At 37.1% G+C, this 18,545-nt stretch overlaps 3 protein-coding genes across 7 annotated transcripts; 2 read left to right on the top strand and 1 right to left on the bottom strand.

Moving 5' to 3' along the window:
• Positions 1-195: 195 nt before the first annotated feature.
• LOC107840662 (damage-control phosphatase At2g17340) lies at positions 196-8,119 on the top strand. Of its 2 annotated transcripts, XR_007043850.1 has the most exons (12): positions 299-661; positions 729-795; positions 905-973; positions 1,768-1,908; positions 3,034-3,162; positions 3,289-3,375; positions 4,500-4,574; positions 4,662-4,739; positions 5,206-5,283; positions 6,507-6,586; positions 7,567-7,629; positions 7,838-7,924. XR_007043850.1 is itself a non-coding variant. In XM_016684598.2 (11 exons), exons 1-11 carry the CDS (start codon positions 429-431, stop codon positions 7,916-7,918), a joined length of 1,101 nt encoding a protein of 366 aa, XP_016540084.1. In that variant the 5' UTR covers positions 196-428; the 3' UTR covers positions 7,919-8,119. The 2 variants fall into 2 exon arrangements, 1 of the variants encoding a protein (XP_016540084.1); XM_016684598.2 differs by lacking the exon at positions 6,507-6,586 and having other exon boundaries at positions 196-661; positions 7,838-8,119.
• An 810-nt stretch (positions 8,120-8,929) lies between these two features.
• Positions 8,930-9,319, top strand: LOC124886724. Its single transcript, XM_047395663.1, has one exon. The coding sequence runs from the start codon at positions 8,930-8,932 to the stop codon at positions 9,317-9,319; it is 390 nt and encodes a 129-aa protein (XP_047251619.1).
• Positions 9,320-10,824: 1,505 nt separating this feature from the next.
• On the bottom strand, positions 10,825-18,056 carry LOC107840661 (calcium-dependent protein kinase 5). 4 transcript variants are annotated; one of them, XM_047394223.1, is made up of 9 exons: positions 17,801-18,001; positions 16,981-17,707; positions 16,599-16,742; positions 16,367-16,519; positions 15,699-15,814; positions 15,352-15,519; positions 14,685-14,909; positions 13,812-13,959; positions 10,825-11,398 (listed from the first exon to the last, which is right to left on the bottom strand). In XM_047394223.1, the coding sequence occupies exons 2-8, from the start codon at positions 17,672-17,674 to the stop codon at positions 13,837-13,839; spliced, it is 1,623 nt and encodes a 540-aa protein (XP_047250179.1). In that variant the 5' UTR covers positions 17,675-17,707; positions 17,801-18,001; the 3' UTR covers positions 10,825-11,398; positions 13,812-13,836.
• Between the last annotated feature and the right edge of the window lie 489 nt (positions 18,057-18,545).

Below are 18,545 nucleotides of genomic sequence, written 5' to 3'. Positions count from 1 at the left end.
TGACTGTAAAAACACAAAAAAAATCACAAAACATCAAAACAAAAAAAATGAAGAAGAAAGCAATACGAAAAAATAAAAAAATATAAATTATATGAAAAGATAGATACAAATACTATGGAGGATAATGTTTATCAACAGATTGAGAGATAAAAGTGGAAATAAAAAAAAAATAGATTCTCCACAGCTACTCAACAAAATCTGTCATCTTTTAATATTTCTTCACATAATTCTACAACATGAAAATTCAATATGTATCAAAAACCACAAATATCATGTTATAAGCTACGATGCTCGAACTCTTAAAAAATATGGTCACACCCTTATTATTAATGTTTGCAAAGGAAGTTAGAAAATGAACCCTTTCCTTTTCCATTTCTTATGCGGGGGTAAAGAAATGGGAATAGTATTGGTGTGTAGATAGAGAGAGAATGGAGAGGTCCGGGGAATTGGTGGGTTTTCCGTTGTTGATGACGTGGAGTTCTCGTTACAAGGCGTGTACGATTCCTTACAGGCTGCCTTCCGACGATCCCACAAAGGCAACGGACACTGAGCTTTCCTGGATCCACGTCTTCATGAATTCCATCCCTTCTTTTACGAAGAGGGCCGAGACCGATCACACTCTTCCAGATGCTCCTTCTCGAGCACAAATCTTTGCTCACAGGTAGGTAAACCCTCCCTCTTTCCTCTATTCATTAACATTGTTCGTTTTTATAATTATATTTTGATAGGTACACTGAAATACTCGAGGATTTGAAGAAAGATCCTAAAACTCATGGAGGCCCTCCTGATGGCATTGTAACTCTGACCGACCATCTTTATATAATGCTCACATACATGCATCCGTCATTTCTCCCTCCTTCCTTTATTCTCGCTTACCTTTTTCCTCCTGTCTACTCTGTTTTAGCTTCTTTGTCGCCTTAGGGAGCAAGTGCTTAGGGAATTAGGATTCACAGATATATTTAAAAAGGTCAAGGTACGTCATCTCTCTACTTTATTTCATATGTATAACTTGACTTGTTCTTCATTTCTTACAATTGCAATTTCTCAATGAACAACAGATAAACATATAAAGGACGTTAATAAAAAGATGAAATCCATCACAATTATAAAAAATGTGGATCATCTAAGTAGGTTCTTGGACATACATTTGGTTGAAACTTCAGAAAAAGCTTTTGAAGTTGAAAGATGATTTTTGGAAGTTGAAGTTGTGTTTGGACGTGTATTTTTATTGAAAAAGAGTTGGAGATTTTGTGAGAGAATAAAACATTCACCGAAGAAGAGGTCAAAATCGATTTTCCAAACATAAACAACGCATCGTCAAAAACTAACCAAAAGATTGTTCCAATTTATAACCAAGCAATATTTAGAATTGCTGGAGTCTATTGGAAACGACGTCTCTACCTCACCTCTGAGGTAGTGGTACGGACTGCATGCACTCTACCCGGACCCGACTTTGTGGGAATACACTGGGTATTTATAAAAAAAAAAAAGGAAAATATTCCTATCTATGAACCGGTACTTCATGCATGACTTTGCAAGCACACACTTCAGTCTCTCCGGTTGATGTGAGCATGCTTTATTATTCAAATAAGCAATCCCAATTCTCCTTGGAGATTTTTTGTGGATTGACTTTTAGGTCAAATAAATAAGCTCATTGCGCATTTGAAAATCATTTTTGTGGTTCTTTTAACACATTATCCCATGTGAATCAAAATTTATAGAGGGTTTTGATTGTTTTTTGTTGTTGGGCATGTGTAAATCCACTAGGACGAAGAAAATGCAAAGGCTATAGCTTTATTTGAGGACGTAGTTCAGCTAAATGATGCTATTGAGGATGAAGCTAAGCGTATGGAGAACTTGGTCAAAGGGATTTTTGCAGGAAACCTATTTGATCTTGGTTCGGCACAGGTTGGTAATGTTTCATATATAAAGAGATATATGTGCTTAACATTATTTGTTCCACTGGCTTGCCATGACTACACCGAGGTATGGCGTCCATGCCCTTTCATGAATGACTCCTGAATAAAGAAATTTATTTATATGACACTTGTGCCTTTGATTATGTGGCAAGAGTACTCATATACCAATATCGTGGGTGGGGGTGGGGGGAGCCCAATGCACTAAGCTTTTGTTGCGCGCGGGGTTTGAAGGAGTAATTAAAAATTGTGGAAATAGTTCCTATAAAGCATGTAATTTGAGAACTAAATTTGTGTTTGTCATAACAAGTGCTTTTTCATTGGGTGCATTTTGAAAGAAACCATTTTTAAGTCTCCGCAACAATTTTACCCCAATAGGAATGTCGGAAGTGCAAGTGATCAATGATCTATTTACAATTATCACAAAGAAGTCGGTTCATCTTCATCACGAGTCTGGCCATGATGTATATTTGTATTATATGCAATTATAGTTGTGGTTAGACATACTCGGTTGTATGGGGCGGAGTGTTGGTCAGTCAAGAGCTCCCACGTTCAGAAGATGCATATTTCGTCTTCTTGCTCACACATAGGAAATGAAATAGCTTTAAGAAACCCCTTGCACTAAAGGATTCTCACTCCCCTTGTTGACAATCCTAAATTCGTACAACAATGTTCATGAGATCTTTATTTTGTCTCTTTCAAGCACACTACCTTGGCTTTCACTCTCTCAAACCAATCATAATGATTAACTTCTTATTCCCTATAATTTATGCTCGTAAAACATCAAGAGATACACTTTTTTGATCTTTAATTCAACTTTTCAAGAGGTGCTCTCATTTGTGCTGATATACCTATGAGGATTGTATAAATAATTTCGTATGTATTCTTCCAAATGCACTCCTAGAGAAAGTAGAAATTGATGCACACAAATGCATACTTAATATAAGTTTGTGTAGAGTTTTACTTCTTGAGTTAACAGAATCTATTCAGATTCTTCCACATGCTAAAAATCTAAGTTGATTTTTGATATCCTTAACTTGCTTAAATCACAATTAGCATGTTGAAAATGAACAGTTTCAAGGTTGAATCAGTTGTTCTTAATGAATATTTTTTGAAGCTTGCGGAGCTGTTTTCAAGGGATGGTATTTCATTTCTAGCTAGTTGCCAAAACCTCCTCCCTCGACCTTGGGTTATTGATGACTTGGAATCTTTCATAACAAAATGGAGCAGAAAATCATGGAAAAAGGTTAGTAGTGGTTAATCATATGTGAAACTTGTCTTCTCGACTGAGCTTTATGTTTTTACTTGTTTATGAATAATATCCGATGCATTTGATGTATGCTGATTCACTGATTTGCTTACTCCTATACAGGTTGTAATCTTTGTGGATAATTCTGGTGCAGATATTATTCTGGGCATTCTGCCATTTACTAGAGAATTACTTCGTCATGGGACACAGGTTTACTTGGAAGCCTTGTTTCTTTCTTGCACATAAATGGGAAATTTCTAGATTTCACTAAACTGAAAAAGATAAGATAGGTTACAAATTCTTCTTTGACAACATCGCGAAATTTAAAATGCCATCTTATAGGCATCTTTAACATGCTCAATTCTGTAGCTATTGATTAGAGTTAACACCTCTAAATATTTTAACATGCTCCGTTCTGTATCTTATGAGGGTGAATTTATCCGCTTGTCATTTTTTTTAGCTGCATTCAGTTAAATGGAGATGGTTTATTTTTCAGTGTAACATTAGGTGAATAGGTGTTCTGTGTCGCTCTTATGCCTGAATTGTACTTGTGGCACTTCTTTTCTTCTTCATAAGGTTATAATTTGTTTTGGTAAATTTGGGGAGTGCCTCGTACAAGTGGTGTATCATGAAGTAGAGAATCTAATCCAAAACTACGATTACCAACGAAGAGTATTAGAGTACCAAATCATTTATACTAACAAGAATCTCATAGGTATTTCGTATTCCAAATGCTTATAAAGAAAAAAGAAATTTGGCACCTTGAGTTCATCACTGTTATCTTATTTCTATTCCCTCAATCCAATGAGACTAAGGAGTTATAGGACAGAAACTCTGAGGATATTGCCATATAGTTAAAAGTTCAAAAATACTTAATAGACCAGATTTTAAGTATGAATGAAGCCTCATTATACATTAACAGTTTTCATATTCATAGACTTGATAATCTGTGGCATAGCCAGGTTTTTTTATCAAGGGTGTTCATACTTTTAGAACTAAGATGTGGAAAAAAAAGATTGCTATACTTGGGGATCGAACCCACACGGCTGGGGTGAATCTGCACACCCTTGGCCGCTGGGTTGTTGTTGCTTCCTGTGTCAAGATTGTTCAGTTATTACATATATTTTAAAAATATTATATATAATCTATATACTCGAAAAAAAATTCGGACGAAGGTTGTTCATTTGACCATGCTTGCGACAACATAGCTCCGCCCATGTTGATAATTCTATGAAGTTGCATCAGATTGGATTAAGCTTTGGCTGTTGTTGAGTGTTCACAACTCAATTAAGCTTCCTTGTAATTGATGTTGGCAATCTTTTTTGTCTTTGCAGATTATTTTGGCAGCTAATGACTTACCTTCTATTAATGATGTTACTTACCCGGAGTTGGTAGAAATAATATCCAAGGTGGTAGAAATGTTATGTTTCGATGTTTGATGCTCTCAAGTTTACCTACTTTAGGTTTAATTAACATGTATTTTTGCTTATTAACAGTTGAAAGATGAGCACGGGAAGCTTGTAGGTGTGGACACATCGAACCTTTTAGTTGCAAATTCTGGAAATGATTTGCCGGTTAGGGGAAATCACTTATCTGCTTCATTTGAATGATATGCTGTCCCCCCCACCCCCCACCCCCACCCCCACACCACACACACGCACACACACTCCTCAAAGGAAGAAAAGGGTGGAATCCTGTGACTTATTTCTGAACCCTAGATTGCGCCTCTAAATTGAGGTTTGCGACGAGAGTCGAGCATTGACCACACATAATTTCTACTTCCTAGCTTGTTAATCTTCGCTCGAGCTAATATTCGAGTAGCTATTCCTTCACAAACTCTTATATAGTATAATTCCAGCATTTACAAATTTAATTAGTAAATCCCCCAAAATTATATGTTCACAAAAACTCAATGCATCAAAAGTTAACACAATAAAAGTAAAGTTGCTAAATTGCCAAAAATGGGTACTTTCTCCAGAATTTATGAACATATCTAGCTGCTCTGCCTTAATTGACAGGCTTATTTCACTGTGACCACAGGTTATTGATCTTACGAGAATATCACAAGAGCTTGCCTACTTGGCGAGCGATGCTGACCTTGTCATTCTGGAAGGCATGGTGAGCCTTTTGCTGTCAATGCTTTGTCACCGGCACCACAACTTTTGTTTCTTACCACAACACCATCAGCAATATACGTTATAAATTCTATCCATATTTACTATGATCGCCAAGGCATACTTTACCCGATTGCATTTTCTTAAAATTGAGATAATACCTTTTATAGAAATTTCTTCTGGCCGAGCTACAACAATTACACCAATTAAAGCAACTAGAAGAATTATTGAAATCAGTTCAAATGGAAGAAATATTGGTTGCAAGTGGCTCTTTCTTGAGGGCATGCAGTTAGATTAAGGCATAGGACTGGCAATGATGCTTATGTAGGTGGGAACGTATCTCTTACCCCTGGCATCTCTGGAAGGTTCTCCTGCCCCCATCCTGGATCCACTAACTTTTCGTTCTATTGCTCCCCCGTATAATCACATAGAAAGATAACTACAACAACAACATACCCAGTGAAATCCCACAAGTGAGGTTTGAGGAGGGTAGATTGTACGCAGACCATACCACTAACTCGCGAAGGTAGAGAGACTGTTTCCAAAAGACCCTAGACTCAAGTGCAGCAAATCCAAGTATAGAGAAGAAGGGAACAATGAAAAAAATATAGCAACTAACAAGAAACAAGAACAACAACAAAATAGTGCGATAGTCGAAACACAATAAACCACAGAGTATGATAGATATCACAAGCATGGACTACAATACTATGGCTAGTACAACGACAAACACCAACAAGCCCAAAGCTCAAAAAGCAAGACAACACTTCTACCCGACTTGCTTTCTGTGCTAATACATATGCTCCATAGCCTAGTATCTAAGGTAATGTGCTTGTTAACTTGAAGTTGCATCATGTCCCATCTAATTACCTTCCCAATACTTTTTCCGCCTACCTCTACTTCTCATCGTATTGACTATATCCAACCTCTCGCACGTCCCATCTCAATCTCGCTTCCCTCATCTTGTCCACCACAAAGGCCACTCCACCTTTTCTTGAATAACCTCATTCCTAATCGTATCTCACCTAGTATGCTCACACATCCACCTCAGCATTCTCATCTCCGCAACATGTATCAGAGATGGGAGTTTTTGACTGGCCAAAACTCCGGCCCATACGTCAGTCTAATCACATAGAAAGAGATGAATGTAAATTTATTTTTGCCTCCCAAAACTTTTGTTGCTAACCAGTTCTCTCCTTTTCTTTTTTTTTTGGCGTGAGGGGGAAGGCTTTTCTAGAATTTAAACTACAAACCTCTAATGGACTAACTCAAGAAGACTCTCTTCTATCTGATTTTCCATGTGTGAGGTATGCTAAACAGTTCTCTCCTTCTCTGTATACTTAAAAAACCCAGTCACTCTTTTTTCTTTTTGACAATGGAAAACCCAGTCACTCCTTGACTTCTTAATATGCTAAATCAGTCTCATGTTTCAGTGAATGCATATGTTTCTTGAGAAAGTATCCTTTCTCAAGGCAAGTACAAAAGGGTTTCCACTTGGCATACCCTGATTACCTTCCTGATTTGTAATCTCTGATTGGAGCTGTATTGTGTATGTAGTGTATAGTTTTCCCGAATTTTCAGGTTTCAAAAAGATAATTATTACCTGAATAGCAACTGATTTGACTCAACAACCAGACCATTTCCCATAATTAAGGGTATTTCCGATATGAAGGAAAATGTTTTCCGTAGAAAATAAATGGGTTTCTTACTTATTTTTTCGGGTTCGGTATGTATGCAAAAAATATTATCCTAAAATCATTTATATGTAATCTAGACAAATACTATCAGAGGTGGGGGTTGGTGGTGGGGATGTGAGCTACAGGGGTGGGGTGAAGATGAGTTATCGTGGAGGTTTGGGAGGACACAATCAATGTGGAATGCTACTTGTAGAACTTGTTTTACATACTTCCATTAAGTCATTTTCCTCATTTTTAAGCAACTTATCTTCCTACAGAAAATATTTTTCAAAAACTTTGACCAGCCGAACACGAGAAAATTGGAAAACACTTTCCAGAAAATGTTTTCCTCCACACGGAACACACCCTAAGATTGAGGTGGTAGTTCTTCCTTAGGTACCATGGAGCTTGTAAATACTGTGAACTTTCTTCCGGGCTGCTTTCAAATAACCATTTGACAAAATATCAAAACAAAGTGAATAATGCTTTTGTCAACGTCATATATGCAAAATTCTTTAAGTTGTCAGATTTAAGTAATTGTACTTTTCATAATCTCTCTCTCTCCCTCTAACTCACTGACACTTAGCTATCATATTGATTTCTTTTGCCAGGGCCGTGGTATAGAGACAAACCTTTATGCTCAATTCAGATGTGATTCCCTGAAGATTGGAATGGTAATGCCTTATTTATAGATGCGCATGCCAAACCCACCCACCTGATGCCAGCACTCTTCACCTTCTGGCTTCCTCAGGGAACAAAGAGGGGAAGAACTCCCTTTTTAAGGGATTTTGTCACTATATAATCCGCCTGGAGGTGGGGATATATTTCACCTGATGATTATAATATTGATGCACCTCAGCCCTTTTTTTCTGGTGTTTTCAGGTGAAGCACCCAGAGGTTGTTGAGTTTCTTGGAGGAAGGCTTTATGATTGTGTTTTCAAATATAACGGAATTTTGGAATAGATAAAGTTGTTGACTGCTCATATCCTGCAACTAGGCACACTCAACAAAAATAGGATTCTTGTAAAACTATTTAGTAGATATCACTTGCAAGATCAAGGAACAATGTAAAATTATTGAACAGATTTTAGTGGACATCACTAGTAAGAACACTGCAGAATCTGGTTTAAGATTGTTAGTTTGCTATGAAGCATTTCTATCCAATGCTATTGTGAACATGTGAGTGACGGGTATGGCAACTGAAATCTGCAGTGTCCTAATAGTTGTTCTATAGCGCTCTTAGCAGTAACTGGTAAGCTACAAGATCGTATGTGTTGTTGGCAGTTGGCTGGGCATTTCATTTCAGGACAGCAGTGCTGTTTTATAATTTGCTAAACTGTTAATTACTGTCAATTTGAGGCAATAACAGCAGGACAGATTTTAAAGAAGGAAAATAGCTTGGTAATCGATTGATTGGTTTGTGAAGCCATCCCCGACGGTAAGCCGTTGTATTTCTGACTCACGGTGCTATGTGGCATAGTGCCTTTGTTTCATTCGGAATATGTGGAGTCAAGTGCATCAACTGACCACACAAATTTGAAGCACTTTGTTTCTCCTTGCCACTCTGTAACTTTGGGTGCACAAGGATTTAAAGTGGAACAGGAAGTAGTAGCACAGTTTTTTAGGTGAGACTTAGGGGTTAAAATAAAAGGAGTGTACAAGTGTAATATTGTTGATTGAAATATGTACAGGCTGGGTGTTGGTGAGGGAGGGGCAAAAGAGTCTCACAAATAATATATAGGAGAAGAACATAACAGGCTGTCAAATGGGAAACGTAGGAATGTGCGGGTGACGGTGAATGAGCGATGACCACGCACCTCACCTCGTTTATTTATTTATATATATTGCTGTCCTATACTCGAGAGTTATTAGTTGGGCGCCTGGCGGGGGGTTTTCATATCATCATTTCTTGTGATCTCAGACCATATATTAATTATTAGATTGATTTCTTCTATCATACTAATCAGCAGCAGCATGAGCTCTCTCGTTCAAAGTTTTAAGAGCAAGGAGGCTCTGCCCATGTCCATGTCGCAAGGAGGAGGAGGAGGAGGAGGAGTCCGCAAAAGGTTGTCTTCTCTCTCTCTAAGGATGAACATGCGCACCCGTGAACAGCCCATCCTCTCCTCATGGGCATTTCGCCGGTCGGCCGACAATTCCATTCGGAAATGGTGGGACTGGGGATTGGGTTGGATCATGTCCAAGAAGCTCACATTTGCCAAGGATCTGGAAATGAGCGAAGAGGAGAAAGCCGTATTGGGATGCAACAGCAAGGGCACCTGGATCCACGTATTTTACAAAGTAAGGTCGGAGCTGCGGAGGCTCGTGCGGCAACAATGTCGGTCTGCCTCAAACCTTCCGCTATGATTCTCCCCTCCCCTCTACTGCACCTAGCAGCAGCTCCTTTTGTGATGTTTGGTTAATTCATTGATTCAAGACAAGTCTACTAGATCGGAGTTAAAACGTCCAGCCAAAATTTGTTTGCCTACCTAAATGTATAAAGTGAATTATTATTGAGTTCATAGCGGTCGGTCCTGGAGGCAGGCATTGTATTATGTAATTCTTTTGTGTCATATTATGTACTTTCTTTCCGTTTGATATTATTACGAGTATTATTATGTACTATAAATTTTGGTTGGCCAAACAGTCGCCTCTCCGATTTGGGATTCAGCACTAATGATGTATACAGTCAACATTAGAATAGAATAGAATAATTGAAGAAGATGTCGGCTGGCAGGCACATGGAGAACTCGGATCACCGACAGCTACTTTGCTCTGTAAATGGGTGTCGGTGGCCGAATATGCCCTTTGGTCTTACTAGCGTGCGTCGTTTGGTTTGAAAACAAGTTATTCCGGTATTAGTTGTGTTGGGATAAGTTATGCTGAGATTATCTTTTATTGATTGTTTGGTTTGTTATATTCAAAGTAACATGCATAATATAATTTTTAGGAATAAATTGATTAATTACCAAAATACCCTTCATCTTATTTAACTTTTATATATATATATATATATATATATCAACCTTTAAATTTTTTATTATTTTTTAGAGAAATTAAAATATGTGCATGGAAGTGAAAAATCAAAGAATTTAAGGGTAATATTGTCATTTTATATGGTTTTATCCCATGTAAGAATAATGTTGGGATTGTTATCCCACCAATTGGGAGGATAACTTATTAATTAATTTCGAGATAAGTTATCCCAAATATTTACAACCAAACGATGAATAAAAAGTTTTATCCCGGGATTATTTGCAAACCAAACGGGCCCTTATAGTATTATTTCCCTCTTTTTCTTGAGGCACAAGACAAGACCAAATCATCTCATGTAATGCAGTTTCCCTTGAAATGCTCCTTTTCAATTTGTTACCTACTTTCTAAACTTGTCTACTTGTAATCTTATTACCATTACACCAGCAACAAACAAAGTCTCGGAACAATTTTTTCTTTTTCAAATATCAAAGCCCATTTTCTCTTTCTGAAAGCTAAAAAAATCAAGCAGTATGTTGTTGCAAAATCTACCAGGCAATCAATCCATTACTTGTCTTTCTTATTTTTACCATGGACGAGGAAAGGCCAAGCGTGCAACTCCTCGTCAAAATTATTTACGGGAAAAGACTAGTTCTCCAAAAACTAAACTCAAAGGCTAATTGCCCTATCTATGTCATGGAAGTTTTAACAGATTTAAGTAGAATCTTACTTGTCTCAAAGGTAGAGGTAGAAATGTCCCCGAGGATTCAATTTTAAAGTAATTTAGGTCCCTCGTTTAGGTTATATATATCTTGCATCTCATGTGAACGTATGAAAATAGAGTGGAAACAGCGAATTGAGTATTATTAGATAACTTGTGACCATTGCCGCCCTTAACCTGAAAAGGAGGAAATCAGAATATGTTGTGATTAAATCAAGCTCGTCATCGACCATGTTCTGCAAACATAGCTTGTGTAAATTGTTGCACCAAATCGTGTTCTTTCCCTTTTAAAACAATAAAGACACGTCTCCCAATAGAGAAAAAAACTCATGGATAAAATACAACATTATGTAAATTACAAATGTGAAACTGATTGAGAAGGATGTATCCTTCTAATTGAAGCAAGCGTGAAGCCTCAACTAAAGAACACTGGGCAGCTGAAACAATTTCACACACTAAGGTCTACAGAGATTTCAACATTTTGTTGAGGCACACAGCAAGCCAATAGCAGTCTACGAGCTCTTTCAGTCATCCTCTTCTAATCAAACTTGAGAGCATGGCATGCTCCTGTCAGGACTGGGTAGCAGACGTTGTTTTGGTAGTTTCATCGCCTCTGCTATGTTCTCTGTAAAACATGCAAACTAGCTGGTATGAATGTCGCAATACCTTCTACACATAACATGACCAAGAGCAAATCCAAATTTCATGCTCCAAATAAAAGATGCACCACGTTCTGCAATATCTAACGTAGCCTGGAAAGCCATAACAGCATTTCGGTAGAATCGCTGGAATTTTTTTTTATTTTTTATTTTTAAAAAAAGATATAGAACACCAACAAGTACACAAGCACATGTGTAACTAAAGGATATGCCAAAAATTTGTACCATGAATAAGTAAACGGATAATGTGGTAAAGACTGCATTTTAAAGGAGAACAAAATACAACCTTTGATGCCTAGCACATTGTTAAGAATCAGCTTTCCTTGTCAGGTTCCTCTTAAAGAAGAGAAGAATGGGAAGGAAAATGAGTCTCTCACAAGGTTCTTTTTCTTTTTCATAAAATTACGTCATGACTTGAAAGCAAATGTGTTTCTCTCTTTCCATCATATTATTCATTTGATGGAGGTCATATGTAACGAGAATCTCTTCTAAATAAAAAGTTATACAACATAGCATCATTTCAGATAGGCAAAGTACACCTAAATCACATCGAGATAAGTTGTCCTGAAGGACATGCAATATCTCTGGACGGACTTAACTAAGAACATAACCTAATGTAATTAGATGATCCATGTAGTCAATACCAACTATTTTGAAATAAAGTTGTTGTTACTTGTTAAGCTGATAATAGGTTCAGTGTTAGACTTTCATATTCCTGAAGGAGTAAGTGTGGAACACAACTGACCTCAAGTTTTAATACAAATTATATAATATTGGGATGAAGTGGAACTGAATACATTTATATGGATTTAAGTGTTCATTTTAAAGCCAACCTCAACCAGTTGGGACCAAGGTGTGGTTGGTTAATAGATATTCTACCTACATCTCAACTAGCTTCAGCTTGACATTCTTTTGACGGAGTTAACTAATGGTTAGGAAACAAAATCAGCTATACAACTGTTTAAAAACACTCCGGGAAGTTCTCAGATGACACATCATACTAAATATTCTGAAATGACACTTCTTTTAAGACGAAGGTGGCCTTCAACCCAACTTGTATGTACCTCAACTATTCCAGTAGGTGCACGTACCCTCCTCCCAAAGGTGCCAAGTAGTAATCTTGTCAACTGAAACTTACACAAATTGGAAGGAATCACCTAATTTCAGTTTGCCTCTACTAGGATTGGAACTCTCTCATGATTTTTGTTTCAACTCCATTCATCACTAGGATCTCTAGGTCGCAACTTTAGGTGCATGTTCTAAAATGACACCCTGAAGTGTTATTGACAACTGATAATATCCCATTTCGACCCCACTTTCTGTGTATCACATGGGAACATCCTCAAGTGTTTTTCACACTTGTACAACTAATAATATCTTTCAAAAAAGAAAAGGGCAGCAAAGTGCAAAGATCCCGCTATGCCCAGGGTCCCGGGAAGGGCCGAACCACAAGGGTCTATCGTACACAGCCTTACCCCACATTTTTGCAAGAGGCTGATTCCACAGCTTGAACCTGTGACCTCTTGGTCACATGACAACAGCTTTACCAGTGCTCCCCTTCTAATAACATACTTTCAGATTATTAATAACTTCCACAACTTTAAGCTCAGTAAAAAATAGAAGTATACTTTAGTACTCCCTTTCTTCCACTTTCTAAAGCTAACACACACTTGGTGGATGGCCCTTTGCCTTTTGGTCCACTCTATGTAACCATACTACTATCTGGATAGTAAAATGAGCTTTCCTCTGACCATGTTTTTTACTTCTTTAATAATTTGAATTGTAAACTATTGTGACTTACAGTAATTTTTATTTAGTTTGTAAATTTTTATACCAAACAAAAAGAAGACTGTACGTTCAAATGCACACCCAAAATTACTCAATTTGACCCTCCTAGTCAGAATTGTGTTACATAAAGTGGAACAGAGGGAGTAATATTTTTCTCCGACAGATAAATATTTACTTAACGTGGTCTATGTGAGCTTTGCATGGTTTGTCCCACATCTGGGGGTAAAGGAAGAATGTTAGGGTGATTGACATAAAGCTAAAATATAGTCATCATATTATGAAGCTTTTAAAAATTGAATTTGTTGGAATGTGCTCAAATGTGGACAATCATCAAATGTGGTACATCAAACTTTTGCCAAAAGGAAAGAAACCAGCAGCACCAAAAAGATGGGAATGCAAGAAAAATCTGTATCTGAAATTTTTTATTGTTTATGGTGTAAAATGGAGCATGTAGAGGAAGCTGAATCTATTTGTCCCTACAGGATTAGACGGGATATACTTTTGCTGAATGTAATTTTTTTGCTGCACATGATTTGTTTTACAGCATATACTTAGTGCTGTTTTCATTTATAAAATTATCTCATCCTCTCAAAAAAAAACTCTGAATCTAAAATTAATATACTCCAACCAATTCAATTTTTCAAGAACAAGGAAAGATCTCTTTGAAGTCATTCCCTATGAAAGGGTTACAGACAAAAAAAAAAAGAGAGGAAAATACCTAAATAATATGCCCATTCAAAAAGCTAATGAGCTCCGGGCGCATCTCTCATGCTGAAATTCAGACTATTTCGCATAGTTCGTCTTCCTATGCATGGATTTCCTTTTTGCATCATAGCAACAAATTCTCCATAATCAATGCGTCCATCCTGAAAAGAAAGTCCACCAGGAGACCAACTAAATAGTTAGTTAAACGAAGCAAGAGATGTAGAGACGTCAAAAGAATCATTCCATTTATTTAAAATACAACAACAACAACAACAACAAACCCAGTGTATTCCCACCTAGTGGGGTCTGGTTTATTTAAAATACAGATTTTCCAAAAGCGTAATTTGCCTGCATCATGGCTGCAGTTGGAGGCCTAATCCTTATACTGAGGTTCCGGAAGACTTATCAAAATACAACAAAGATTTGTCTGATTTGAAGAACGACAGATTTGTCTATAACGACAACTATTCATTTTTATTATGCTACGATTTCTGTGTCTTCCTTTTTTTCGTTCTTTTGGACAAGTATCTCAGCTTTGCCTTCTCGCCATGCCGTTAAATACACAAAATTATTCGGACAATGAAGTGATGCCAAAAAGTGAATAGCTAGCACAAATGCAGTCAAACCAAGTGATGACAAAAAGTGAGCAGCGGGTACGAACACAGTCAGACCAAACAGAACTACAGAAAATTATTCAAAAATAATTTTCAAAGCAACTCAGTGCATCTGAGCAATTATAAATAAATCAGTATAACTGCAAAATATGAAGAATTTTAATCAAATAGTAGCATCCCTGAAACATAATCATAATCTCCTACATGTGTCCACTTTTGTGTTGATAAGCTCCTAAAATACTCCAACTTTATCTGCAATATAATTGACTTACGTTATCTTGATCAACTTCTCTGATAATATCCTCAAATAATACATCCGTAATGTTATGATCTGCACATGCCTGCTGGAGCTCATCAACTGTAATATAACCACTTCCATCCTTGTCAAAATACTGAAATGCTGCCATGAGATGTTCCTCGCGGTCCAGTTTGTTAAGGTGAATAGTTGCTGCAATGAATTCTCCATAGTCAATAGTTCCACTATTGTCCACGTCAGCCTGAAAGCAGTATTATTACATCAATGGCCTTAAAGAGTTAGATAAGGACTTCCGCATGAACTCCATAGACAAAAATGATTAGGGAGCAATACAAAGATAATCATGGGTCTAACTAAAGACAAGACTAGAACCATTAACAGAAAGGTGTTTCTGAGAAGCATACATGTGGTGCCAACTAATTAATGCTGTGCACCTTTCCAGTGAAGCTTCGGCAACTACATTGAGTTTCAAGTGTTGCTTCATGAATGTACGTAATTAATTAATCAAAGTAAAGTTACTCTAGTCTTTGCACATTGAGGAGCCTTGAGACTTGGCCATTAGTTCATGATCTTATGTCATTTTACATTTTTCTGCTCCTACACGCTATGGTGTACAGTCACATCATCAATTGGATAAAGATGCACAAACAAATACAATTAATTATCTATCTAGGTTTTCTTACCGCATCCATAAGTTCCCGTATCTCTATATCCTTTAGAGTAGAGCCGTATTTTCTCAAACCAGCTTTTAGTTCATCGAATGTAATTGCACCACTATTATCAGTATCCATGGCCTTAAACATCTCCTTAAGACCGGCAATCTCTTCCTCCGACAAGCTTTCAGCAATCACCTGAAAGCATATTATGAATATTTCAAGACATTACATTATTCAGTTATACATTTCCCAAAGGACAGAATCAACAGTTTCTTGCGTAACTTCTAAAATGAGGTTTATTAACGCTGAAGAACCATAATCAATAGACTTGAGCAAACAAAAAAAAAAAACTATGACCAGATTTGTATGCATACCCGCAGAGCCATCTTTTTTAACTTGTTCATTGCAGAAAAGTGTTTGAGGCGAGAAAGTACTGCAGGATCAAGTGCTCTATCTGGAGCAACACCGTTTTCACAAATCCAAGGATGACCTTCAGAATTTTAGAGAAAACCATAACACCAAATCAGCAGTTGGTTACATGAAAGACGCCGTAAATGCAGGCACAGATATTCAATACACTGAAGTTTGAGAAACGCAATGACTTAATCCACTTAATACAGTGCAAATTGTTCTATTACAGCTTGTAGTCAAGACAAATTTTTATTTGAATCAAAATACAGAAAATAAACCCGATATTTCCAAAGGGCTCCTAGATAACCTAAACAAGTTATAGTTCAGGTATGAGAAATTCTTCTCTACTGTCAAACTAACATTTTTTTACATAAAATAGATAAATCAGTAGTCCAAAAAGGATATGAATGCCCTGCCACCAGAAGCACAGTCCAGAAGAAAGCTTAAGAGGGTTCCTATAGCTTTGACAGAACAATAACATTGTTACAACAAGCTATCTCTTGATTTAACAACTAACGAACAAGCAAAACCAGATTTATTTCATGGGAGAACACAAATGAAATAGCATCAAATGTATTCAGTTACCAGTCAAATGTAAGGTGACTATCACTTATAAGATAAACAAACATACATAGTACTTCATGAGCAGTTAACCGCTCTGAGGGTCGCATGCATAACATCTTCCGGATGAGATCTTTTGCACTCTCAGATATTAAAGGCCAAGGATCTGAGTCAAAATCAATGTGCCCTTTCAGAACTGCATCAAATATCCCCTGCTGTGTTTCTGAAGAATTTAGATGGTAAGTTAACAGAGACAAATATCAGAAAACTTACAGCTATACTATATAGGATTATAAACATACCAGCCCAGAATGGTGGAACACCACTTAGCAGGATATAGAGTATGACTCCTGCTGTCCAAACATCTGCTTCTGGACCGTAATTCTTCAGAAGCACCTCAGGAGCAACGTAATATGGACTCCCAACAACATCTGTGAAAATTTGGCCTGGAGAATCAAGCAACAAAATTCATCAAACAAAGATTACAATTTTAAGGAAATAAAAGAAACTGCTAGCACAATCCATGTTAGCAGCAGCTAGAATTTCCAGAAATGATGGGTAGTGCGAAAAAGCATCTCCAAGATCATACTTTATCAAAAGAGCAGCTGCAGTCTATCCAAGAATCGATGAGTCAAAAAAAAGATACATGCTACATTAGAAGAGAGGAAGGGGGCAGAGGTAGACCTGGCTTAAAGAATACAGAGAGTCCAAAGTCAATGGCCTTGAGAGAGAAATCATCGTCCTTGTTAACCAACAAGAAATTCTCAGGTTTGAGATCTCTATGCATAACTCCAAGGGAATGGCATGCCTCAACAACACCAACAATAATTTTAGTCAAATCAGCAGCCTTTCTCTCGGTATAGTGTCCTCTTTGAATGATGCGGTCGAACAACTCACCGCCGCCACAAAGCTCCATGACAATATGAACATACAAGGGATCCTCATAAGCACCCTTGATGGAAACGATGTTCTTGTGACCAGCCAAATGGTGCATTATCTGAATTTCCCTGCGGACATCTTCAACGTCTTCTTTGGAGATGAGTTTTCTCTTGGCAATAGATTTACAGGCGTAGTCGATACAGGTGGACAATTCGGTGCATAAATAAGTGGTCCCAAACTGGCCTTGTCCAAGTTTACGACCGAGAGCGTAGAGATCCCGAATGTTAGGGGTCTTATGACCCAGAACGCAACACGACTGGTTAGCGCTGCTGCGATGGTTCATATTCTTGGTGCTGGTGCTATGATCTTTGACGACGAGGGGGGCTGGGTCTGGTTGTTGTTCTTCTTCTACTTTACTATGCTTGGAAGTGGAATGGTTCTGAGGGTAGCTGCCCTGAAAAGTTTTGGCTCGGAAAGATCCACGGCATGCGTTGCCCATCAAGCAATCAAAGTCCCCAGCTTACACTCAACGCTTTCCTCATCCAATCAAAAATATCCATTCATTGATTGATTGATTGATTGATATAGATCTAAAGAACTGACAAAAGGGTATCAAAGCACGTACCTAGCTCGAAGAAGAAGAAGAAAGAAGATGAAGATGAAGATGAAGGAGGTCAACGATCTACTCTTGCATCCTACTTGCAACTACCAGTTGTATTATTATTTTAATAATAAAAATCTACGCACTCTCTCCGTGTTTTCATTTTATTTCTCTTTTTAATAAAGCAACCATAAATAAATAGTGGAAAAACGACTATGCACCCCCCATTCATTCCCTTTCTTTCTTCGACTAGGATTCACTACCGTCTTGTGTGTTTGTTTGTTTGTTTTTAACATCCAAAATTTTGGCTTTTTCTTCTAAATAAATCCCATATACATTACCACAATCCTACTAGTAAAGTAAAAAGGACGCAAGCCGGATCCTTAGTCACATGTTTAAATCTTTCTCTTTCTTTAAAATACACACCCAAATAAATATGATGTATTGACGGTATTATTTAATTTGATTTGATATATTAAAAATAATATAAAATATATAATTTTTTTTTAAAAAAAAAAATACCCTTCATATATATATATATATATATATATTGAAAAGGATGTTTGTGTTTTTTATCTTTAGATCCCATCGCATTACTAATATCATGAATTTTGATGTATTAGGATGTATAACTAATATCTATAAGCTTAAAAATGTATCAAAAGTGCCAAGACTTAAAAAATGTATCAAAAGTGCCTACATTCCTTTTTATTCATGAAATTTATCTGCAAAGGCTATCAATTCTCACACCAAGAAACTCTTATACCTA

Source organism: Capsicum annuum, chromosome 8 (genome assembly GCF_002878395.1).
Source record: "Capsicum annuum cultivar UCD-10X-F1 chromosome 8, UCD10Xv1.1, whole genome shotgun sequence".
NCBI classification, from domain to species: domain Eukaryota; kingdom Viridiplantae; phylum Streptophyta; class Magnoliopsida; order Solanales; family Solanaceae; genus Capsicum; species Capsicum annuum.
Note: the sequence above shows the minus strand (reverse complement) of the source record. Positions and strands in the feature narration are given on the sequence as shown.

What these genes read in the sequence shown, in the direction of transcription:
- LOC107840662 (XM_016684598.2), top strand. Translation starts at nt 429, where the DNA reads ATGGAGAGGTCCGGGGAATTGGTGGGTTTTCCGTTGTTGATGACGTGG. An exon ending in TACTTCGTCATGGGACACAG is followed by an intron (nt 3,376 to 4,499) that starts GTTTACTTGGAA and finishes TTGTCTTTGCAG; the next exon opens with ATTATTTTGGCAGCTAATGA. An exon ending in TGGTAGAAATAATATCCAAG is followed by an intron (nt 4,575 to 4,661) that starts GTGGTAGAAATG and finishes GCTTATTAACAG; the next exon opens with TTGAAAGATGAGCACGGGAA.
- LOC124886724 (XM_047395663.1), top strand. Translation starts at nt 8,930, where the DNA reads ATGAGCTCTCTCGTTCAAAGTTTTAAGAGCAAGGAGGCTCTGCCCATG.
- LOC107840661 (XM_047394222.1), bottom strand. Translation starts at nt 17,674, where the DNA reads ATGGGCAACGCATGCCGTGGATCTTTCCGAGCCAAAACTTTTCAGGGC. An exon ending in TAAAAAAGATGGCTCTGCGG is followed by an intron (nt 15,520 to 15,698) that starts GTATGCATACAA and finishes ATATGCTTTCAG; the next exon opens with GTGATTGCTGAAAGCTTGTC. An exon ending in GAGAAGTTGATCAAGATAAC is followed by an intron (nt 13,960 to 14,684) that starts GTAAGTCAATTA and finishes CTTTCTTTTCAG; the next exon opens with GATGGACGCATTGATTATGG.